Source organism: Larus michahellis, chromosome 3 (genome assembly GCF_964199755.1).
Source record: "Larus michahellis chromosome 3, bLarMic1.1, whole genome shotgun sequence".
NCBI classification, from domain to species: domain Eukaryota; kingdom Metazoa; phylum Chordata; class Aves; order Charadriiformes; family Laridae; genus Larus; species Larus michahellis.
Window position 1 is genome coordinate 126,026,931 of NC_133898.1, and position 25,392 is coordinate 126,052,322.

Genomic DNA, 25,392 nt, shown 5'->3' on the forward strand with positions numbered 1-25,392 from the left:
TGACTACTTACCCCAGAGTATTTCTGCAGTACACTGGTAAAATGGGAAGCTGAAGAGTCAAAATCCCCACCATAAATGGGCTACAGTGGTGCATATTCCTGCCCTGTACAATGAAAATCAGCTTGTTCATTTACAGGACGTGCTGATGGAGGCTTCTGTGCAATATCATTTACAGCCGTGTTGTCTTTGTAGATGCCTTCTACGATGTGAGAACACTGATGAGTGGAGGGGGAAGGGGCCGACCTTCCACTTCCCATATGGAAAACATCTGTAACGGGCAACATATCTCTCTCTAAAGAAATGGGTTGCTGTTTCATAGTTTCTTCAAAGTGTTACGCAGACAAAAGGTATCAACTTGAATTTTTACCGGGGGTGACTGTCCCAGCCTCTAGAGCCTTTTACCGTAATACCAAAGTATTGTTTTAAACGAGACAGGCAGTAATGTTTTACACTGTCTCACACAGAAAGAATGTAACATCAACTGGCAAAGTATAGAGTAGTCAAAGTGCTCCAAAAATAAAACAAAAGAAACAATATCATGCCCTTTTATTGTGGCCCCTTAACTCTAGTCCTCGGAGGACAGCACTGATTGATGTCGGTGATGCAACCTAAAAATTAATGTCAATTACCCAAAACAGAATGCACATGAGTGACGTTAAGAGTCTGATTTCAGTCCACAAAAGCCAGGAAATTCAGAGCTACTGGAGAGCCAAAAACCTGGATCTGACATTCCCATCTTACCAGCAGCCATTCTGCTGGGGGGAAGAGGAGAAACAAAGAAAAAGGGAGTTACACCATCACAATAAATAACGTGACTGAGACAACACACTCGCTTTTTGCTGAAGTCGGGATCCACCGGGTCCCATTAGCTTTAAGACCAGGAACTGCAATGTGTTCTAGGTTTGGGGCTCAGTAACTCCCCTACCACCTTTCTTCCTTTTTTAGTATAAACTCTTTTATTGATTTAGTAACAATAACCTTTAATGAGACCTAACTATCTCTTCATTTACAGTAATTATTTACTGCTCTTGTATTTCCAGCCATCGGAAGTGGGGGTGTTGCTGTCAGCATGATTAGCGCATGTTATGTATTTGATGCAATAATCGCGCATCCGAACGGGATCGACCCCGCACTCTTTGATAAATGAACATGCAGTAATCGAGCTGTTCTGGTGTCAGCATGCACACAAATCAAAATGTTCTAACATCAAAGAAGTACTTATGAAAAAACTTTCATACAGGATTTAAATATTCCTCAATGTTATTAAAAAAATATGGGCTGCGATATCATGAAAAGCCCTTGATGGAGTTACAAGCGGGTAATCCATCTCCCTATTCGTAAGCCTCTATTTAATGACTGAACAGTGGCAATCAGCCAGAAGAATCTCATGGCCCGGCCAGTTTGTTTTCAGACAAGTATCAGCTTTGTAGATGTGCATATAAATGTGTGTCTTCTGTAAAACTGGATGCAAAAGAAAACGATGAGATGTGCTACTGAAGAAGAGAGAGTTTAGTGGGATGGGTCAGATTGCCGAGATATTGTTAATGGCATTCTTCTGTCCTAGAATTTGAAAATACTTTTCATTTAAGTAAAGTGTGCCATAGCAAGTAGCGTGTATAAGTGGGTCTGTGGAGAGGGAGCACAGCGTGAAAGTTCGGAGTCCGCCTAGTCATTTCATTTTCTTCACCACATAAATATTATTGCCCCCTCCACAGACCCGTCAATGAGAAACAACCAAAAGGAATGTTTAGTCAATTCTAGGAAGGACATTTTGGAATTCTACTTGGAATTCTGCTATTCTCAGCAACCATATGGTGTCTCTGGGATGGCTCATTTCGCCAAGACATGAGGCAGGTAAGGAATGGATGGACAGAAAGAGATTTGGAAAGGTTAGAGATAACTTGAGCCATACATTAGAGACATCCATCCTTCATGTTTTTTCATCTTGCCTCATCAACCAGCTTTTCCAACATATCAATGTTGGAATGTGAATATAATGTTTTTTAAAAAGTATAATGTAAAAAAAAAGCCTGGCCTTCCTTGGGATCCCAAGTTTCTTGGTACATCCTTGCAGCTCGTAACTCGCCAGAAGCTCGTAGAAGGTGCAACAAGGGCTCTTTTCTGGAGAGGCTGCCTTCTGTGGGAGCCTGCAAGGCTTTGAGCAGTCTTGGCATGCTGACCAGCGTGCCATTAGCCCTGTTAGTGCTCGTTAGCCCCCTGTCTAAATACGTGAAGGAGTCTGTCTGTCCTGCGAGTGAAGAACTGCTGGGCAGAGACCCAGGACCACTCGCCTCCGGGGGATGGTTTGGGGCAGCAGGAGCAGGCCCTGCAGAGCGGGTGGCGATGTGGAGGAGACTGCCCTCTTCACGTCTCCCCACTTGCTCGTTTACAAATGAAGCCACCCACAGTCGAGCTCTTAATGTGCTCGGCATGTTTCAGCGTTGAGACCCTAATTGCAGGCTGTCGGGAGATGGTGAGCAGGGCCACTGTCACACAGACCGAGTCAGGGGATCTGGTGGTGTTCACAGATGACCAGATCCTTCCCGTCAGCGATTATTTTTTTTTTTCTTTCTTGTATTCGCTTTGCATATACTGAAGAAATCTGTTCTTCATGCTGCTCTCTTTTCCACATCCTCACGCTTAGATCTGGCTTGAATGGGATAAATGTGTCATTACTTTGCCATGGCTGGCCAATACTAAAACGGGTTGTTTTTTAAGGGAGGAGCATCTTCCTGTGATTATCACCAATTACAAGTAAAGTGTTAACTGTTCAAAGGAATTAACTGCTCTGCTTCATGTTTTTTACAGGCAGATTGCATCCTTTGCACAAGGACTAGGACATCTTGCATATAATTAAAGAATAACCTTTAATTGCCTAAGTTATAAATGCTTCCCGTCATCAAAACCCAAATAGCTGTATCAATATATGCCTGGATTATAGTTCAAATTAGGGATGGAGCTTTGTTTTGAACGATAATGGCATGTGGCTTTCATACTTTGTGGGCCATTTTTTAAAGTTTGGATTTGATCCTGGTCTTCAGAAGTTCAGGAGGGACCAGAAAAACGTATTTTGATTCGGGGCTATTTCTAATATAAATGTCATAAAACTGGGTAGTGTATAATAATTTATTCTGCTGCTAAAATATTGTTTTAACCGGTTAAACTGCTGCAACACTTGGAATTTTTCTCCAGCGTGTTGCAGAAATACACGTGCAAGATCGATTGGATGCCATTCTGCAGCCTAATCCTGGGTAATTTATTCAGTTTTACCTGAGAGAAACGTCCAAATATATGTTCTTCTGTTTTTAATCAGCCCAACTACAATTGATTCAACTTTTGCCTGAATAAGGAGTGAGTAAAAACTGAGCGAGAGCCTCAAGATTTGGCTCTTATTCATTAACCTCAGGGCAGACTTCATTTTGTATGATTTTTAAGCTATTAAAATGTTGGTTGGCTTCCATTCGAGCTCAAATTCCTAATATCACCAAATAATTATGTGTAGATGATGAAATGAAAAAACAGGCGTGTAGTCTCCAAACGCGCATTTCAGTCTGGGTGGCTGAAATGGCTCATAACATTCAATGCATGAAAATGGGGTGGATTGAATAAATTAGCAGAATCACAAAAGGAAACCACTATAGGAAATAGTTTTACACGTGTAATCACTGAAATACTCTAGTGAATGTGTCAATCTGTACTAAATAAATATATTTGTTTATAGACATGCTCTGTATTAGCTTCCACTCTTTCACAGCACTTTGCCAAACAAAATCCCACTAGAAGTAGGATGTTCGCACCCGAGTAGGAGTTTCTTGGATAAATATTTTTTCTATATTGAGACCAAAACCGCTTCTACAAATTTCAGACTTTGATTGAAATAGTATATTTCTTTTGCCTTTTTTTTTTTAAAATGCCTTTTTTTTTTTTTTTTTTTTTTTTTTTTTTTCCTTCCCATCTCCTTCACTGGCAACCGCTGATGCATTACCTTAATTCCTCTTACCTCCCACCGCTCCGGTGTGCGGGCGCCCGGCGGCAGACGGAGTGCATCCGTCAGTAAAGAGCGTGGCTAGAAGTGGCCGCACCCGAATGCCGCCACCAGCAAAGGGCCTCGGAGCCTGAGAAAATTCCTCTGTTTACAGACTGACTCTCTCTGCCCTGCCTTGTCGGTTGGGTTCTCGTTTCCCCGGTGCAAATGCTTCATTGAATCAAAGGGAGACCGGAGATGCTGTGCCCTCCGCGGAGGGCCTTCACAGGATGTTTTCAGGGGGTGGGGGAAGAGAAGTGTGTTGCAAAATGTCATTAGATGCTCCCTTTCATTACAGTTGCAACCGTTTCAGGAAAAGAATGTAGGTGAACTGTCTGGTTTTGCCCAAATAATTTAATTTATTTCAAAGTAACACCCGCTCCTCCTATCCAATAACTGCCAATTTTAGCATGCATTTCTGTACATCTGGTATTTCAGTCATTACAATGGAAGATATAATGTAATGAAAATAATAATTACGGAATAGCATACAGTGTTTTCAAAACGCCGTGTATTAGCTCTGTAATCAAGCGACCCTCAAGAAGGGTTTTCAGTGGGTGACAGTATTTCTGTTTCAAAGGCAGGGGAAATTGAAACACGGAGACATTAAGTGGTTTGTCTGAGGCCACACAGCAAGTAAGTGTCAGAGCTGGGAGCAGAGCCCAGCCCTGGCTCCTGCCCTTGTACTCAGACGACTGTACCACACCATATTGTTTCCAAATAAATTCGCTAAAAATCATATGCTGAGCCCATGAGCAGCAGTGCCACGGAGGGGGAATTTAACCTCTTCTGTCACTTCCTACAGAGAAACCCCTGAGCCTCTACAGCAGTAGAAGGAAACCTTAAAAAGTAAAAAAAAAAAAAAAAAAAAAACAAAACCAAAAACCACCATCCTTGGAGAAAGGGAGCCATCCAGATTATTTCATGCTGAATTACTCTCAGGTTGAAGGAGGTTTTGGTTTTAGTGGTATATTTTCACATGGGAGTGCTGTGACTGTGCAGTGCCCTGAGTCATAAACCAGAGGTTTGGGTATCTAACCATACCTACAGCCTTCTCTTTGTACCTCTCAGGGCTTCTTGCTTTAACTTCTTTCTCAGACATAATAAATTTGCCCGTACGCATTATTGCTGCCGTACAGCTCAAGCAGCGAGTTGAGACACATCAGAAGAGGAGACGTTGGCCTCTGAGCAACTCAAAGGGTTTTGACCAGTTTGACGTAAGGCGGTAAAAATTGTTAGTGAAATAATTGCGATGCTCATGAGGAGATCAGGGATACTCAGGAACCGCCGCCATTTCCATCGCGGTGGGGGGAATAAGGTTAACCACGCTGGGGTCCAACAGGTCGTACCCATCAAGGTCTGGTGCCTCACGGAGACCTGCTGTGCGCTCTGCCAGTAGCATGTCATGGGCAGACAGTTGTGGGCCCCTAGACCCACGGCAATAACAACTTGCCATATTTCGGCTTGCTCTGCAGGAGAAGCAACAGCCTGCTCCCTCGGTCCAGGGAAGGGTGGTGATGGAGCCCAGCTACAGGATTTGCAGCCTGGGGGAAGGAATTCCTCTCTCTGACTGTGAACGGGGAGCAGTGTGCGGTTGAAGTAGGGCTCAGAAGAGGAATTTCTATCAGTGTGCTAAGCAGCGTCGCCTTTTCTCTGACAATTAAAAAGGGTTTCTTGCTCTCAGACAAATAAAGCCTATTAAAGTTGGTGGCAGTGATGGGAAGAACTTTGAGAAAATATGTTTGTTTTGCAAAACTGGCTGCCAAGTATTGTTTTATAGTTCCATTTTTTCCTTCCTTCACTGTTTACAGTACCCTCTGAGAAACTTAAAATGATCTCTCTCTCTCCCTACCAATTTTGTTCTTTTTTTCTTTTGGCAGATGTTGGTACCCCACTCCCACACCCCAGTTCTTGCTGCAACAGAAGCCATGATCCTTTTGCCTTGTTTTTCTTTCTTATAATACCAGCCCAGCCCTGAGAACAGCATTTTCTAGTTAACTGCAGCATCGCAAATTTGGCCAAACGAGCTGAAGGACAGCAGTACAAGCCCTACATTTTGTTCTCCTTCCACTGGTGGTATCGTATGAGGTGTCTGAGAAATCCATTTGGTCCTTCTTTTTCAGAGATCCTACGTTTCCATCAGCCTTGGGAATGTTGTTATTCCCAGTGGCAGAGAGCAACAATAAAAAAGTTGGGTAGTTGAGATCTAGACTATGTTCTTTAACAGACTTGGATGATAGATCCTGGATATATCCTGTTCTTGGACACAGCAACATAGTTTTATGTGATTATTGAAAAAGTTTACGCCGCTGGCAGATAAAAGGTAAGCCAAAGCCCAGAACTGACTTTGCTGGAAAGCGTTTTGTTACAAGCCGTTGAAGGGTGGTTTACTGAGGCAGGGCTTTTATCAGCGCGTGAAGTTTGTGGTCGCCTACGTAAAGTGTGCTGGTGATCTGGGCCACTTTCCTGGAGGTGGCTGTGAAAGGTGGTTCCTTTCCCAGTGCGGAAGCCACTGCTGTCACTGGTGTCTCACTGGGTGGCTGAAGACTCCGGGAACCGACCTGAGGAATCAAGTTGTTTTGTTGGTGTTTCTTACACCTAACTGCGGTTTCTTGGGGGCTAGCTTAAGCACAGATGTGGTTGTGCTTCCAAAGGGACCGTTACTGTATGGATAAACGGATGCTGTAACTTTCAGCACATTGGTCTGGCCCCATCATAAATGAAATCCATGAGATTTCGTGAATACCGAGTGGCAGGCCATCCAGAGCATCCTACGAGTTCATAAGCTACTAAACCTGGGTGTTCATAGATAGATATTTGGGATTTGTTATTCATTATTGACCATGTCCTAGACATTATATACAGAAAATGTCCCCTCACCCTCTGAGTAATATCAGACATCTGTGCTTTGGCCACTGATTAAAGATGGGTTTGTAGAATTACAGCCTTCAGTGCTATTGTTTTAAATTGGAGAGAGAAATACCCATTATATTTCTTTTGTAACACGTATGCACTTTTAATAAGGAGAGTTTATATCTAAACAAATCTATCTAAACTTAAACAGAAGCAGCTAATTCTAAACAACATATGGATTTTCTTCTTTAAACAATGTTGCTTGTATTTTGCCTCCTAAACTAATTATTATTTTAATCTCTAAATAAGCTGACACTTCTTTGCATGTGGTTTGTCTATGCAGGCTGGGAAAAATTAGAGGAGTAACCTTTTAATCACAGGGGTTTTAATGTAGATGTTTTTATGTACAAAGAGCTATGAATCTGTCCAGGATGATTTGTTTGATATTATGGAGGGCTAATGAAATTTCAAAGTTAGCATTCCCCAAATAAAATGGAAAGAAGACACGGGGAGAAAAGGAGCAGATTTAAAAGTAGAGAATCTTTGTGTTTTATGGGTTCCAGGTTATTTGGAATGGAATGAAAGTTAATGCTACATCCTTTTTTCCATCCTGCCAGCCAGTGTCTGATCCAAGAATGTCTCTTATTTAAAGGGCAGGGCTCCCTCCACTGTTCTTAAATAAAGCCTTTCACTGTCTGAGATCCAGTCCTCCCCGATTTTCACAGTAACATTGTAAGACTGCATGAAGAGAATTATTTAATGAAAAGAAGTTTTGCATATGATTCCCCTATCATAAGCCCGTTCAAGTCATATGGTTCGATTTACATTTATGCAAATATCAGAGAATAGAGTAAAATTACCAAAGGAGGGAAGGACCGTGGCATGTCACAAACAAGATGTGCCTATTTGTATTTATGTTTGCTAATGAAGTTCAGCCAGGACTTGCTCTTTGATTTTGATGTCTCTGTCTGCCATTCCACTTTTTGCATTGTAATTAAACCACTTGCCCACACACATGCAAGAGGACACCAAGAAAGGGAGACTTCAAGTTTTAAAAAGGCTGCTCTGTAACTTGCTTATACCAGACCCATAATTCAGGATTTATCATCTTTAAGCGAGACAACAGACCTGTGGTATGACATTGTGCCTCAGCTTTTAATGTAAGCAGAACTGCAGATTTAAACCAAAGGAGAATTTGGCCCAATAAACTTTAGTGTCTAGGATGCCCGCTGGAGATGTTTTACCCTAGACTTTCCAAATTTTATCCCAAAAAAGAATTAAACGTCTGTCCACTCAAAAATCACAGCTGTTTCTTTCACTTGACAAAACTTCTCTTTCTCGTCGTTGCTACAGCTGTGAAATTATTCACTAGGGTAAAATATTAACTGGAAACCATTTCTAGCTAAGCTGCCTGTTCAGAAGTCTTAGTTTCCTAATCTGATATGTTACCTAATTGAGGAGTACTCACATCTTCAGGTCTGGCTGGGACTTTTTTCTGTAAATCACAGCTTCGGTATATCTTGTGTTAATAAACACGTGATTATCTGCCCCTAAACTGGTTCTATGACCTCTTCAGTAAACTGTTCCATTTCATGTGACCTACTGTAGGGACAGGAGTTTCTTCTTCATGGAGCAGTTCTTCGTGGTGCTTCTTAACACGCTCCCTTGGGCTACCAGTACAGGAGAGACATGGGACCAAAAAAGGGAGTAGAAAATGGACGATTTGCATGAAATTTGAGGAGTTACTTGACCAAGGCCTTTTGTTACAGGTTGCCTTTTTGAGCTGTTAGTTTTCCCTTCTTTCACCAAACTAAGGGCAAAGCATGGTCTTGCTTTTAGGTGTCTGACAGCAGTGAACACGGCTCATCTTTTCTGCTTCATCGTACCTCCTTTCAGGCTGCTGGAAAAAAACCTACCTTCATTTATTAAATAACGATAGCATTCCCAGAGAAGATCTTCATATCAGAATTCAATGTGCTTTGATAACTTCAAGGAGCAACATTTTCAAGGTAGGGTTCCTCTACTAAAGGCAAATAGAGGATGCCTGAGAAGCCATGAGAAGGTTCTTCACATGGTGCCTAGACGGGCTGGGGTCAGGACTGGGAAGGAGAGGACTAAGCAGCAGAATCTTTATGCCTCTCCCCTAAATGGGAGCAAACGGCAAGAGTGGACTGGGCAAGATGAAGTTCGTGTTTCTGCTTTCCCTTTGGTCCAGCCTGCTCAGCCTCTGGTTGTGGGTAGCAGCAATCTCTCCTTTCACTTTTAATGACGTTGGAGAAGGGGATGCAAAATCTTGTCATATGATAGCAAGGAGCAAGAAGAGTTTCTGTGAGAGCTAGATTGGCCAAATAAGGTTCTATCAACTTTTCAGAGCATGAAATCCATCCTGGCAAGGTGCACTGTGTAATTTGTGCCAAGCTAGGTGATTTCCCATGTCTAAAAGGTGGTCCCTTGACCACCAGTGCACATAGCGGGTACGATAACAGGCTGACGGACCTTCATCCATGGCAAAAAGTCAGCCCACAGCAGGAAAAATCAAAACACAGGCTGGTCGACAGTAATTGTTTAGAGAAAGCACACAAAAAATTTGGATGCAGTAGACACTTTTCCAAAAAGGGCTCCAGGAGGGGCCATGGGCTTCCGTTATCTCCTGACACTGGGCTCTAGCAAGACGTACCCACCAAAATGGACACAGCTATGGTTTACCATTTTAATCCCACATCAAGAGACTGCATCATCCTCTATCTGTAATTCTGAGACAAATAATCATATTTTAAAAAAAATAAAATTGGATACTGCCAAAGTGGCATAAAGTACCCAAAAGTGTCATCCAAACTCTTTACGTTATATCAAACCACATTAAATGACTGCCACATACATATAAACTCTCTCTTGCAAGGGCACATATGCATATAAGTTTTATAAAAAACATCGTGCTGCTTCTCTTCACAGTTCTTGGCATGTAAAGATACGTCTTTTAGTCTCACAAATTCAGCTGTATATGTCTTAAAGATGTATGGTATAACTCCAAACTATGGGATGACTGTAAAAGAGTTTTGCTATGCATAAAAGCATTTTGGAGGTTAACCTTTATTATCTAGCAATGTATGAAAATAAGAACAAAGTGTTATCTTGCTATGGAATGGGATGAATCAAACTTTCTCCTCTGAAATACTGATTTTCAAAACAGTTACCTTTAAGCTGAGGTTGAAGGTAAAGATTGTTTCTGGGTAAAATGCTTCAATTTATGGCTAAATTCCGTAATAAAATATGCATATATCAGAATCGCTTTCTCTGGCTTGGGAAGGAAAAATGCCTTGTTTTCATTATTGGTGAACTTCAAAAATGGCTTCAGGAATTTTGTTGGTTCTTTCCAAAGAAATTGAACTTCGGGCAGAGATTAAAGCAGAGGAAATTTCAGCCCAAGGGCAAATGTTTCAGAAAGTTTAAAGTATGTGAAACAGGGAGTTAAGTAGGAAATAGTTTTCGATCCTAACTATAGCCACACTAGTTATAATATATTGCTAAATATAGACTGGTGGGTGTGTTCAACTTTCTGAAGGTGTTATCCTCCCTCCTATGAAACTTGCTTCTAAAGTGACCTTTTTAGGGCTATAACTGAGCGTATAATATTGCCCATGTTGGAAAATGTTAAACTGCATTATTTCCCAGGTAAGCCCAGCCAAGCCCAACTATGCTTTGCAACCAAAATTCCTTTCGCAAAATTCAACCTTTTCTCTTTCATGTGGATCCAGCTTTATACTCGGGTTCATTTATCTTCGAGCAAACTGCACAATAGCCCTGAGTATTTTGTTTATGTGTTAAAGGTTGTCACGTGGGTTATAAAGCTCTCTAAAAATATTGGGGTCAAAGAGCTAAAAACATTACTTTTGCATCGACTTCAAAATGCCAGCCATAATGGTTTGGGCAAGCTGCAGATCCAAACTCCCTTGGCCTTGCTGCTTGTGGTTGTGGGAATATATTGGATCCTTTCAAAATTATTGGCTAGGCTGTTTTTGTGCATTTCGTGTTTGGGTGTAGAGTCTTCGGATTTTTATTTTTTTTCATTTTTTTATTTTCTGTTTGCGGTGATACTGTCATGTCTGATGACTGGCTATACATCCCAGAGCTAATAGTCTGCTCTTTGACTTTGGTGGCATATGCTGCTAGATCTCTATATGGAGGTATGGTGTTAATGTAAAGGATGCTGTAATCAACATCTTGTACATATTTCCTTTTGCATGTTCCGTGTCTGTAAATGTCTCTCTGAATACACGCTTGCTGTTTTTGAAACCATTTCCTTACCGTTCGGTATAAATCCTATTTATATACAAAGCTGTTTGAGGTTCTCCTTTGCTCGTAGTGATACTCCGCTAATTCTAGTTTAAGAGAGGAGAAACCGATCTCACTTCAGTTAATTAGGAAATTGGTAGAGCCACTAAAAATGGTAGTTATATATGGCACTTCCTAAGTGCTTGAACTTAAGAGGTACAAAATAAATCCGACGGAGCACTAACAGTAATGAAGTAGGTGACTATATTTTCTTTTTCAAAACTAAATGACTGCTGAAGGTGAACCAAATAAAGCAAAAGTATTTAAACTACTTTCCTTTTTGAAGATATCGTTAATATCACACAACAAAAGCAATACATTTTTAAACTGAGAATATCCCCTTAAAATATAAGGTTTCCAGTGTGCCTGGGGTAAAAAGGGATATTTTCCTATATTGATTCAGAAAGAGATGTTAAAAATGCATGAAAGGTATTTTAGTAAGACGGTGTCACAGGATCTTTTAAAATTCTCTTCTCAAATGCTATTTAACTCTTGGGCTGCTTTACCATTGGAAACACTTGATCCCGGGTTACGGTATATGGGATATCAAATTATTTTGTACTGACCAGAGGGTCTTTAAGATTAATTTGGTTTTGGGGGAATGGAGATTGTGCCAGTGTCTGTTTACATAGCTTTAGACTCAGACTAAAAATTAAGTTTGGAAAACTGTAATTATTCAGTAATTTACAGACTATTAAGATAGGTTAGAAATGATTCTTGAACATAGTGAATAGACAACACGTGCTTATAAAGGACAAACAGATTCAGCATAATGGTGGATTTTTGGCCTCATCTATTTTGCAGGCAATTAACAAAATAGGATGTTACATTTTTGCATATCTCTCGCTCTCCCGAAATAGAGTCGCTAACCACTTGTTAACCACACTGATTTTTTAATAGACAGAGCGGTTGCTTATAGCTTCCCCACCAGAAATGTTCAGATTAAGCCCGCTATTAGATTGCAGCCAGAATAGTCTACAAAACAGGAAGAAAGCCTTGCCTTTCTCTCTGCCTTCTTCCCTTGTTTAAGTTGATGTGATAATTCATTACAGATTTTCTCTTTCTTTGACAGAGTGCCTACCGCAGAAACGGGATGACTTTTCTCGCCTGCTAGCATGGCTGGGGCTGCAGCAACAGGAAAGACAGTGTTATATTAAGGTGATTTTCTTTTCCCCCTCCATGGAAAGAAAAAAAATACCAGCTCCGATGTCTCCGTGTACCAGTGAGTGGGCTGGTTTGTTGTGACTATCTGCTGGCTGACTCTGTCTCTTTTTCCAGCCCCCTCAATCGTTATTCTTGTTTACTAGCTGGAACATTTAGCTAATTAATGGCAGGATGTTTGGGATAGGGTGTAGGTGGACAAGAATGTGGATCAGACAATGCTGAAGTTTGCAGGGGACTTGCTGCTGTCAGCTTCTTTCTGAAATGATGTGTCGTTTTTTCATTCAAGCGTTTGGAAGGCTGTATGTTCTCCCAGAGATGTTGTTCTGTAAAGCAGGATGGGGCAGGAAGAGGCCAGAGATAGACCAGGTTATGTAGGTTTATTTAGGTTATGTAAAGGTTTTATCGGCTTTCCTTGTCATTTTTACAAAAAGGCAAACTGATTTCCACTATTTTCCGCTGATCTCTCGCAACTCATTTTGAAGCGTTCAGGCAGGGCCACCCAGTTTAATCCAGGAAGGGGCTTTTTGATGAGGGTAACCTCGCGAGTTCAGATCCAAAGATATTCAGAACACGGTTCAGGTACACTGTGCTTCAGCAGCTGGAGCCCTGTCTTTTTGCAGACCCAAGGACAGGCTAAGTGGTCAGCCCCAAATTCTCAATATTTACATCTCCTAAGGCTTGAGCCACCGCTCTCTGAAATCACGGAAAGCCCGTGCACTGATTTGGTACTGGATTGGGCCCCTATTCAGAAAAATACGTCCTAAAGTAGTTAAATAACTGAGTCACTCTCAGTGGTTCTAGGCAAAGGCTTAACGTTCTGTACTTTCTCAGCGTCTGCTGCACGGAGCAGATGTTGTCTCTGGTGTTGACAAAGGCAGCGTTACTGTTGGATTTGGTTAAAGAAGAAATGGGCTCTTTTCTGCCTTTTTTTTTCTTTAATATTTTAGTTCGCGTTGTTTGTTTTCAGATTCATTTTTTAAATCTCAGTCCCTCTCTCTACGCTTCTTCCTGTCCCCGGCTCCCCCAGCCTCCGCCGGCTTCGCAAACACAGTCAGTTCTTCCCATAAAAACTGTACAAATATAGAGCAAACCACGATGATGCTTGACCAGAGAAAAGGGCTCGTGCTTCGGCCCGTCGTCAGCATCTACAGGCACGGACTGCTCGTGTCCCTGTGGAACCCCCTGGGTTTGCTTCAGCTGCCCTCAGCCCAGGCTTGAAATCTAAGTTAAACCCTCAAATTAAGACAGAGCACTCAAGGGATCGAGAGGAATCGAGAGGAGATCAGCAAAATACTACTTTCATATAGAGCAGCCGTCCTCCTCCTTTGTGCTTAGTACGCGAGGTCTTAATTTTTACTCCCACTGTGTGCTCTTGTGGTCGGTTGTAAGTGGGTTTGTTGCTCTGCTTTCCTGGACCTGCTTGCAAAAAACTTTAAAAAAAAAAAAAATATATATATTTTAAATAAAGAGAAAAATGTCTCTTCTCTTTGCAACCAAAATACTGTAAACGTGAAAACTTTGTACATCAAATATTGCCGCCATTCATAAATTGCTTTTTTCTTTTACCTGCTTACGCTTCTGTTTTCTGGAATTAATTGTGTGTAAAGGACTAAAAGTAATGTGTATGACGCAGTGTATTAAACGAGGGGGGGGGGAAGTTTTCTGATGTTCCATCTGTGCTTCTTGAAATATATGATTAAACTTTTCTTTTTATCATCACTCTTATTTTTCTTGGCGTCCTTAATCACGGAAAATTATACGCTTGCTGTAAACATCCAGCCTTTTTAAAAGGACACCAGCATTTATTGTATTTGGTTTCGATCTGCAGGGATATAGACAGAAGAAACCGTTTCAGGCACCGGGCACTGGAATCAAAATTCCTTCCGTAGCTGTATCTCTCCCAGCTTTTACATTTTAAAATATGCATAAGCAGGGAAAATACTGGCACTTATTTTTTACTGGTCTACTTAAAGTCCCAGAGAATGAAGACTCAACATACATTTCTCTCAGAAATATGACAGATCATGTTTTTGTTGGTCTGCTGTATGTTTGTCTATCTTGAACAGGCTGACAGGCAATTATTTATAAAATCTGGGTTTGCCCAGCAAACCCATATAATAACCTTTCACTTCTCTACACAAGCCAGTGAGCTGAATTTAGAGTAAAACAAGGTAGGTTATGTCTCCCTATCTTGGACTAACCCAGCTTATTCTCATTTTTGGGAAGTAATCACTTTTTTTTTTTTTTTTTCTCATTTTCAGAGTGTTCTTTAACGCTTTAAAACAAAAATGAGAGCACTCGGGCTGGTGCTGCCTACGGCGTGTGTCTTAGCACCACTTTACCTGCTGCAGAAGCAGAGAGGGATGTTTAAGCTGGTACCACACATTTTGTCTTAAGCTTTTTTTCTTTATGACACGTATAAAAATCAGTTTGAGTTTCAATTAACGGCTGCGAGTGAGCAGCTTTTTGCTCGTGTGATTCCAACTTGCAAATCGTTCTGATTCTTAGCAAGGATTTATAGTAACTGAATCAGGTTATGCCGATTATTTAACGTCGGTTACCTGACGAAGGGAAACAGAACCAGTTTCAGGAGGAATAAGGCTGCACAGCATCTGAAGGAGTACGGGATTGTCTCACAATTCAGTGTCTGCCTGGCTGTGTGGTTATATTACCTAGGTTTTTTTTTGGTTTCTCAGTCCAGCTAGCCACAAAACAGGGGTAATAATTCAGCCTGAAAATTGTCAGAGGTGGGGGAGCCACAACGCAGGTTTCTAATTGGGCTTCACCTCATTTCCTGGCCTGTCCTTCCTCAGGCTCTCTTCTGAGAAAATAAAACCCTTTAAAAGGCTTTTCCCTTCGTCTGGAAATCGGGAGAAGCTGACAGTGCTCTATATTTCTCCGGGGACGCTCGGGACCATGCAGAATTTGCCCCCGTGGGTTTTCAGAGTACGCTTCTCTTTGTCGAGTGAAGATCTCACTGGGGGGGGGGGGGGAAGTGTTTTCTGGCACTTCTTGAATTTAGATGAACCTGAGCGTTGTGTTAACGTTCTGCCATCAGCCGTGGGCAGCTCTCATAAAATGTTTTACAGCTTCCCGTCTAGCTCATACAGAACGTTTCATAGTACATAAACACTTCTACTAATAATTTAAGGATAAATAGATAGTGACATTAGTCACAAGTCTAACCTCTAGTTGAAACTTGCACAGTTATAAGGTGGGTTTTTTTTTTTTTTTTTGCCGAAGTGAATCATCGTGTCCGAGGTTAGGCTTTTTATACCTCTACTATATATCTACGCGGAGCGGCGGTGCAGCTAGGGGAACGCCGTGGTGGCATGCATTAAATCCAAGGCTTTATTCGGAGGGCACAGAGCCAGCGCAAAGCAACGGAGCCATCCCTGAAGGAACTGAATGTAAAGTTGATGGTTTAAATAAGGCCAGATGCCTTAAAAAGTTATTTCGAAAGCTGTATCTTTAATGTAGCTCTTAACTTTTTTTTTTTTTTTCTTTTCGGCTTAAGATAATGACATTGCCTTACAAAATAATAAGAAAAAATAGCTCTCATTTATTGTGGAGAGGCAAAAATCAGATACTTTGACTTCTATAAATCACTGAAATGCTGGCAACTGAAACAAACTTTTAGAAGGCAGATGACTGCAAATTTGAAGGAAACCTTCATATTTTACTGTTAAAAGGCTTTTAACTGTCTAGAGAGCACTCTGAGACACTACATTAATAGCCATTCTCAGTAATCAAGCTCCACTATACTTATATACTGTTTTTCCTAAACAAGATAGATTAGTAGTGGAAGAGAGCTGGAAAGATATATAAGGAAAATCAAGCCCTAAAATTATAATAATACAGTTTCATTTTACATTTTATAGCTCTCTTCTATATTTGCGATTGATAATTCATCTTAATTCCTATCAGACATAAATATTGGGACGAGAGTCTTGTACCAATATCTGTGTGTTTCTGGACTAGTCTTCATCCAGATGCTTTGCAGATTTTCTTACTGATTTTGTGAAGATGTGATATGTCAACCTTTGGTACTTGTATGACTTTGATTACTGTAATATCTGAGTGCCTCACAGTCTTCCATGGATTTATGCCTGCAGCACCGCTTTGAAATAATAGTGTGCTGTTTTCTCCATTTCTTCTGGGGCGCGGAAAGGCTAAATGACTGGCCCCGTCTTGGGAAACCTGGGACGGTTCAGAAAACCCGGATTTCCCAAATCCCGACTAATGCTCTCAGCTCGGAGTCCTCTCCCTTCTGCAGTGAAAATGGGTAGGTGTATCAGAAAGCACATAACCCAGCCCCGCGGGTTAGGGGAGAAAGTGGCAAAACCAGTATCCAACCGGATCTGCAAGAAGAATTTGGGGAGGAAGAATGCAGTCACGCCATTTGGATCCAGTCCAGGACTCAACACTCTAAAACCTTACAACTGAAACGTGCCATAGCCACTCAATGACCTCATGCAGGAACATAAACGTTACATTTCCACCAAAACATGGACTGTGGGACACTTTGCCTCCTCACTCTACTGCATTTCTGCATCAGAAATCACCAAGAGGGACGTACTTACTCATCACAAAAATCCTACTTTGGCGGTGCCAGAGCGTTCTTACCTTGATCTCCTCCCAACCTGCCTTTGCCTCCTGCATCAGAGCTGCAAGAACACAATTGTTCTTGCAACACAAGGAGAAACACAATTAAGAAAGGTAAATGCCCGCCTTTAAATGGGGCAGCAGCTGCGATGGGTGTTCACAAAGATAAAGTACAATGTTAACTTTTAATAAATGAACTGGGTCTGACTCTAATAACATGCAGCTGAAGTGCGGTGCCTGATCTTCAGCCTATAACTAGACCTGGAAGAAGAGAAGGTGTAAGATACCTGAAGCCATAGCGGGTTTCAGATAGTCAAGAGCCAATAAAGCAAGTTGGCTCAAACCAGTTCTGTTTAGCTCTCATTTCCATAAGTATTTAATTAATCTGCAAAATAAAAAAAAAAAAAAAACCAAAGCAAAAACAAAACCAAAGAAACTATTGCATTTCTTGTACTGACATGATTATTTCTTCAGATCTGCAAATGAAATGGCAGCAACTGTGTGTCAAGCCCAGGTGAAAACAAATCTGAGCCATGGCTGCAGAGGGAGAAAGAAGGCTTTTATAGGAGCAAGGCTCCAGCTGAGCTTCTCCCTGAGCTCCCTCCCTCAGATCGTCGTGTATCTGCTGATCGTCAGTGCCGAAATCTGCTGCGCCTGCACAGATTTTGTTGTAGCTTCAAGTAAATGATTTCAATAAATTAAACGTGATCTGTCTAGTGTTCTCCACATCATCCTGCCCTTACTTTACTACCAAAAGAATTTATATTCCTCTGTTTTAGAATATTATCAGCATTTTGACAGTCCTAAATGTTCACTGTTCAGCAGAACTTGGTGTAGACAGAACACAAATAAATGGAAGCAATTATTAAGGAGTGCTGGGAAAGGGTGTCTTTGAAAGTCACCTCCTCCATGGAAGGTGCTGCTCTTACTCATCTTCTCTGGGACGGTGGCAAAATTGATACATGGCTTCTGTAGGGCTTGAACTTGCACAACTAACAGTTGAGGTCAACCTTGAGGTCTCCCTCAAACTCACATGCGTCCCACTTGTCTCCTCGCTGTGCAAATCAAGCACAAGCCCAAGAGGAAAAACGTGACAGATTCTTCCACTGGAAGATCAAGAAATGCAACGCTGAATATTCCAAGGTAAGTCTAAACAAAATAATCTTGGTCTGACTGGACTTGGCTAAATGTCACTTAAGATTTTTTTTTTTTCCTATTTGACAATTACTTCGTATTTATTTCCACACTTTGGTGATCAGAACTTTGTCCTCATGTTTGGCAATGAAGTAGTTAAGAATAGTTATTTGTCGTATGCAGTCAGGTTTCAGAGTGGTAAACAGCTCGCTCTCTTTCTGCAGCTGTTGTTTTTGACTAGTGGGTTAAGAACCTTTCACATTTTAAGGGCAAACGTATTTTGGAGCAGAGACTGAGTCAGTGACTTTTATTGACGGTACCCAAATAGGTGTAGCCATCTAAGCTAGTCCACGTTGCTCAGCTGATGTGTCCAGAAGAGAGCAATGTATGGATATTGTCCCTGCAACAAAATAATCCAAAAATGGGCAAAGTTTCCATCCACACATGGGTTAATGGGAGCAGTATGATTATTCCACTAGGACCCTGGAGTTTAAATATCTTAATCTCTATGTTCAAACCCCCATTAAACCTCTTTGGAGAAGTGTCTATGAAGCAGAGGACTCTATCCTCATGGGAATGGGGTTTATGTAGGAAATGAATGTTGCCTTGGGATCAAATGTACGCTACTGTCAAACTAAATGAGAAGAAGGAAAGGCTTGGCTATGGACTGTGAGAGGAGGTGTGGCCATGTTTGCAGGTTACAGTCTTACCGATGTTATGGTAGTGAAGACAAAATTTGGTATAAGCAGCCAAACTTTTGAATTTTTGGCCAAAGTCCAAAACCTCCCAGTTTTTGCCACGGCTAGGTTCTATATGTATTTTTTACAGTGTTGAAGTTGGGCTTGTAGATGATGCTGGATTCATTTTTATTTTGTTGAGGCTTGTTTTATTTGCACTTTGGTATGTATTTGTGGTGCACAGTCTGAAGGGATTTTGCATTTTAGTTGTTTTCTTTGGTGGTCCTAAAGGCAGGGCAAAATTAATGCAGCACTTAAAGAGACTGTTATTAAAACTTTATTCATAGGTGGGCAGGAGAGGCACAGAAAATGTATTTATTTATATGCATATATATTAAATAAATATGAATATGTATATATTCATAATTTTTCAAGATGTCTGAATACCAAAAAACAGCTCTGCTTTTACAAATCCAAAAGCAAACTTGACCCTGATTTTATACCTCCGTCTTGCTGCAATGAAAGTAGATTTATCCTTGCAAAGATAAAGATTTTTACTTCATGAAAATAATTTCATTGCAACCTTTGGTTTCTTTTCTGTCTGTATTGCTCATTTTTCTCTTCCACAAAGTTTATTGTCACACTGTGAGTCTTTAAGAGATAGTGAAGCTTCTTGAAGTTTTAGAAAAATCATCTCTGACCTCCTGCATGAAACAGCAGGTATTTTATTTTTATAGCGCTTGAATATTGAAGCGAGTTGTCAGAGCTGGACGTTGCAGAGATACTCATTACTCATCACTCCCTTAAATTGTGTCTGGAATGTCCTTATATTGTGTAATACGCGAGTTGTGCTCTTGGCTGCCATTTCCTTTCTTCAGACTCCCAAAGGTAAGAGGATTGTGCCCTCTGGGGGCTCTCTACTGCTTTGACTTAGGTTTAAGGGTGGTGGTTTTTCCTTCCCTCCTTCCTTCCTTCCTTCCTTCCTTCCTTCCTTCCTTCCTTCCTTCCTTCCTTCCTTCCTTCCTTCCTTCCTTCCTTCCTTCCTTCCTTCCTTCCTTCCTTCCTCCCTCCCTTCCTCCCTTCCTTCCTTCTTCCTCTTTTCCCTTTTTTTTCCTTTCTCTCTTTCTCTCTTTAGCATAAAACATCACATTGATTTCCCCCCCACACCTTGTGTCTTATGAAGGAAGAAATTTATGGCCTTCTTACGTCAGGAAGTCTAGCCTTTCCTGACGTTTTATTGCTTTGAATATTTGAAACATTTCAATCCCAGACAATAAATATTACATGATTATTGTTTTCATATGGATAGGCTATTTCCCCCTGTTTTTCCTATCCAACTTTTTACTAGCAAGTGACACCCGAAAAATTTATGGATACTAAAAACATTACTGTTCAACTTTGCTGGGAAGGTCAGAGATAGTCCCTCAATTTGAATGCCATATATAGGGGAAAAAAAATTAAAATCATCTTGTGTGTTTTGAATCCAGTAGTGATACAAACTTACCTCAGAAAAGAAGGTATTATTTTTTTCTTACAAAGAAGTGCTTATATTTTAGGTCAAGCCTTGTTTCCATGGAATTAAATGATAGTTTTTGAGGCTTAGGTGGGAAAAGCAGTGAACCCCAACTCAGCATTTCCCAGATCGGCAACTGGTAACCTGTAGGTACAGAGTTTAGGAGTTTACTTGACATTGGTGGGATGGGTCATACCCTTTGTAACTCAGAGTGTATGTTTTCTGCTCACCCAAGTCAGTATCTTGTTGCTGTCATGGTAGAAAGAATTCCTTGCCAAGTGTGGATGGTGAAATACAATCTCAGATTCCACTTTTTAATGCTTTCTATCTGGGAGAAGGCAGCGGGCTCCTTGCTGTACACATGGAGCACCAGTTCTGCAGTACGAGCCGTGGCAAACAAGTCTATCCTGCAGTCCCAGTTTTGATTTGACAGCCAGTAGATAAAGCAGTATGTGAAACCTCTGGTCAAGTAGCTAAGGTTATAGGAATACAAGAGGCACAGGTTCTGCTCAGAAGCACTGGAGTGTCTAATTTGTGTATAATGAGAGTTTTCCATGGATACCAGGCAGGACCCTGCTGCCTATGCTCAATTAACGGTCATGTTATCAATGACTTCTTATTGATCATTGCAGAACTAGAGAACCAATAAATCTCTCTCTCCTTCTGTCCATTCCTAATTGAGTGTTTCACCAAATTTGGTGCCTGTCTATATGAAGACAGTAACCCTAACGTGTTTCAGGAGGAGGCAAGCTGTCAAAATGTGGAGACAGTAAATGTCACTGTGGGTCTTTGGAAGATTATCTTCAGAGATGCATCAGGGCACTCTCAGGCTGGATAAAAGTTTGGTATGGGGATAAGAAAACAGACAAGTTTTCGACTGCAGCAGTACCCCTGACCTGGCCGCGCTTTCTCCTTGCCTTATGCAAAGTGAACCAGAGTCTAAATCCATTCAGAAAGAAACACTAGTAAGCACTTGTTTAAAGTCTTTTTTAAGCGTTGTTGTGTCTTTATGCTGTCTTCTGTCTCATCCTCTTTTAGGAATGTTGAAAATAACATTCAGTTCTATGCTGCCTTTTTCTGTCCTTTTCCATGTGGTAAACACGGACTTTTCCCTCCCTGTTTCTTACAGACTTTCAGCCAACTCAGCTTTTCCTGTTTACTTCCTTGTCAAAGGCATCATTGATGATGTCACTCCAAGTCTAGAAATAATGTTTTTGCTGCCTTCCCTAGCTGCCTGCTGCTCCATTTGGTATTATATTGGTTTTGCATCATATCATGTTTGGCACATCTACCGACTCATTTATTTTTTAAGGAAAGCAGATGCTTTTTTCCACCCCTTACCAACACATGCTGAAGGTGAAAGCACTGAAATGGGTTTCTGGAGACCTGGACTCACCCCCAGACCTCCCACTGCATCAATTAATTATGGCTGTATCATGGGAATGAATTTGTAGATCCAGTCTTTGTAAAATAATAATAATTATATTGATGATGATGATGTGCTGCAGTGCCTAAGAAAGCCAACAGGGTGCTGGGTTGCATCAACAAGGGCATCTCCAGCAGAGATAAAGAAGTCATTATCCCACTCTACTCAGAGCTTGTCAGGCCCCACCTGGAACAGTGTGTTCAGGTTTGGTCCCCGCTGTACAAAAAAGGTGTGGCCAGGCTGGAGAGGGTCCAGAGAAGGGCCACCAAGACAATCAAAGAACTGGGAAGCCTGCCATATGAGGGAAGGCTGAGAGAATTGGGTCTGTTCAGCCTTGAAAAAAGAAGGCTTAGGGGAGAACTTATCATCAAGTTCCAGTACTTAAAGGGTGGCTGCAAAGAAGATGGAGACTCCCTTTTTACAAGGAGTCACGTGTTATTTGTAAATCTACCTCCCCATGAAAGCACCAACTTCATGGCTAAAATCAGAATTTCAGGTTTTCGTTTAAGAAAGGAGGAAAGCAGCCCTCCTGCTTTCCGAGCACCGCTTGGAAATGGGACCTGCCCGTCACCAATTTACTGAGGTCTGCCTGATGCCATTGGCAGCTTGGAAGAATCCCTCTGAGAGGAAGAAAATAATCCATATTTCTCAACGAGGTATTAGCAAACGCCTGCTTCTCCTTGAACCCTACTCAGAAGTACACTTACGCTGCAGATGTAAGTATTTGCTGTCTTGCCACCATTGGTGCATTTTCAAGGATCAGAAACCCATAGTGCCCTTAAGGAAAGGGGCAGCATCTGTCCCCCATCTGGCATGGAGAGGGCTTGATAGTTGGTGCGATTAGAGCTCGCTCTAAAACGAAGACAGTAAATAGGAATGTTTACCTGAATTGAAGTCTACACGATCAGGAAAGAAGCAAAAAAAAAAAAAAAAGAAGAAAAGCCCGTGGACATCTAGGAAAGAAAATGAGTTAATGGTCTGTTGTGTGATACTGAAGGTAATCAGCTGCACCGTTGGAGAGTGGTGATCTACAACCGTCAGTGAGTCTTGCTAGCTTGAGCTAATACCCTTACCCTTGGGTCCCTCACCATTTTATTGCTGCTCTGTAACAGGATGTGCAACTGCTATGCATTAATACGCTATTACAGATTGGCTAGTGTAAACTCCAGGTGTTGAGAACATGATTTATTCTATTAGTATAAAAAGGTGTTTTCTATGGCCATATTAAAAATTATACTAACTGTTGGGCTTGCCACTGCACTGTGTGTGGCACATGCCAATTTAAACCTGTCATTTCCTCTAATTTAAGGATATGTCCTCAGAAGATCATTAATATGGGGTGGAGTTTGGGATCATAGTGCAGCTGTGGCCTGTTAACCCCCACCTGGCCGTTAATCCCTGCAAAGCACCTTCCCCAAAGAAGTCTGCTACTACCATATAGTCACTGAAGCAGAGACCAAATAAATTACATTTTTCTGTGCATTTTACACTTAAATCTATTTTACATTGCCTTTTTAATTTAGAGTGAATTGTGCCTATTATGTGATGTATGAACCCAGTAGCTGCTAGTGCGGTGTTTGTAGTGAATTCACTGTATAGAGGACTGCACAACTCTACAGAGCTATATGTCTATGTAAGGACCTACGATGTTTCCTCTATGTTTTCCTTGGTTTATCCCAACGCAGCATGTATTCCTGCACTCACCAACCCTCATTCCCACTGGGATGAGCAGGCATAGGCTCATATTCATAGAATTATAGAATGGTTCAGGTTGGAAGGAACCCTAAAGATCATCTAGTTCCATATTCCTTCTAATTGGGCTCCCCTCTGCTAGTGCAAGATCAAGGAATCCTGGTTGCACATTAGGCCGAGTCTCTGTGGCTTATATGTTTTGTGTGTGTGTGTGAAGGCAGTGGCAGGCTTCAGTCTGTCCCAAATGGCTCCTGAACTCCCCAGATCAACCTGTGTTAAAGCCAGCAGAGGGACTGGGTGAGGATTTTGGCATCCGCCACAGGGTGAGTTGCGATATCTGACACCATGCTACCTGGTTTGCCAGCACTTCATGCCTTATGTCCACACAGCTTAGATACAAGTCCTTGTTCCAGACCCGGTTTGAGATTAACTTGGGCAAAGAACAGAGAAAACACTCAGGTCTGCACATGGCCCAGCCTTGTACTCTCGGCTTAACTGCTACTTCCCATCCACCCTTTCAGTAGCGTTGCACAACTGCAGTATCTGCTAGAAAAGCCCCAATCTTGCCTGGCGTAACATCAGCTCATATTTTTTTAGGCATCTTGAGAATGGATTAGCTCTGTATGCTGCACTGAGCTGCCAGCAGCCTATACCCAAGTGATGCAGATGCACAAAGCCTGGCCAGAAGCACATCAAGCTTCAGGACATCATTGAAACACACACAGAAAGCCTATAGCAGAGTTGCCTGTCTTAAGCAGAGTCACTTATACCTGTTTTTTCCTGGCAAAAGTTTATCCAGCCTGTGTTTAGAGAACCCCAAGGATGGAGATTTCACAGTCTTGAATCTACTGATGTTCTTGATCCTCATAAATTTTTTCTCTATCTGGTTGGAATTTTACTTTGCAGCCATGTAAAGACATTTCTTATCCTACAAGTGCGGATATAGATTGTACCCATGCAGTTCGTAACAGCCTTTTCCGTACTCAAAAGCGGTTATATCCCACCAAGACTCTCTTTTGGCTAATAAATGTAACTCGATCAATCTGTCCTCCCAGGTCATGTTTTCTGGATTTCCAGCACCGCTTTCTGTTTTGACAATGAGCCATTGATAACTGCTCTCTGGGTTCATATATCTACAGCCTTGTCGCCACTCTCTAGCAGTGTTATCTAGACCCGTGTTTCCCCTCACCTGATTAGGAAAGTGAATATGAAACAGTGTCAGAAGCCTGCAAGCGCCAGTGATGAATCTATTGCTTTTTCCTTCACTGTAAAGCTTGTTACCTGTCCGAGAGATCCCACAACAAGAGTTCAAATGGCCACCAAAAGTCACACTTTGCATACTCAGGAGCAGACAAAGGATTAGTTAAAAGAGGGGATTATTCAACCTGTTGGTGAATGGGGTGACACAAGGATTGAGGTGCTGGAGTCCCGGCGAGGGACGCCCCGACCTGCAGCCAGGCAGGCATCACAAGCAAGAGGTGGACTGCGTCTCTCCAAAACGTCTCTCACCGTGTGGTGTTTTCACACTGATAGCGGTGGCCCTGTGACAGGTCGGTGAATGCTGACGGGCAGCATTGCAATATCTGCTCTTCTAATTGGCAGTGTGAATGGCCTGTTGTCATCACGCTGATAATCGTGTATTTTCCCCTGACTTCGCTCAGCAGGCGAGCTGAAATGAGTATCCTTTGCAGTGAAGTGAAATTCATTTCTAGCAATTATCTAATGGCTGTTTTAATTTAATCTGGATTTTCTGGCTTTGAGCATGTTGTTACTACTTGCATGGAGAGAGCAAGCGTGCTCTCATCTGTGTGATCCTCCTACTGATCTGGATAAAAGAGCTTAATCAGTTTAATTTCCAGGCTTTAATTTCCTGCATCCTACTCCTCACAAGGCCATGGAGTGAAAGGAGCTTCATCCCTTGGAGCATGCATGGGAATGGGACTCATGACTCCTGGACTTCATTTCCAGCTCT

General features: G+C 41.7%; 1 protein-coding gene across 1 annotated transcript in view; it reads left to right on the top strand.

Moving 5' to 3' along the window:
• SUPT3H (SPT3 homolog, SAGA and STAGA complex component) overlaps positions 1–13,807 on the top strand; it is a 292,661-nt gene extending 278,854 nt beyond the window's left edge. Inside the window, 1 exon segment of the mRNA XM_074582049.1 lies at positions 12,282–13,807. Within this exon segment, the coding sequence (XP_074438150.1) occupies positions 12,282–12,323 (42 nt within the window). The 3' untranslated portion in view covers positions 12,324–13,807.
• The last annotated feature ends 11,585 nt before the right edge of the window (positions 13,808–25,392 follow it).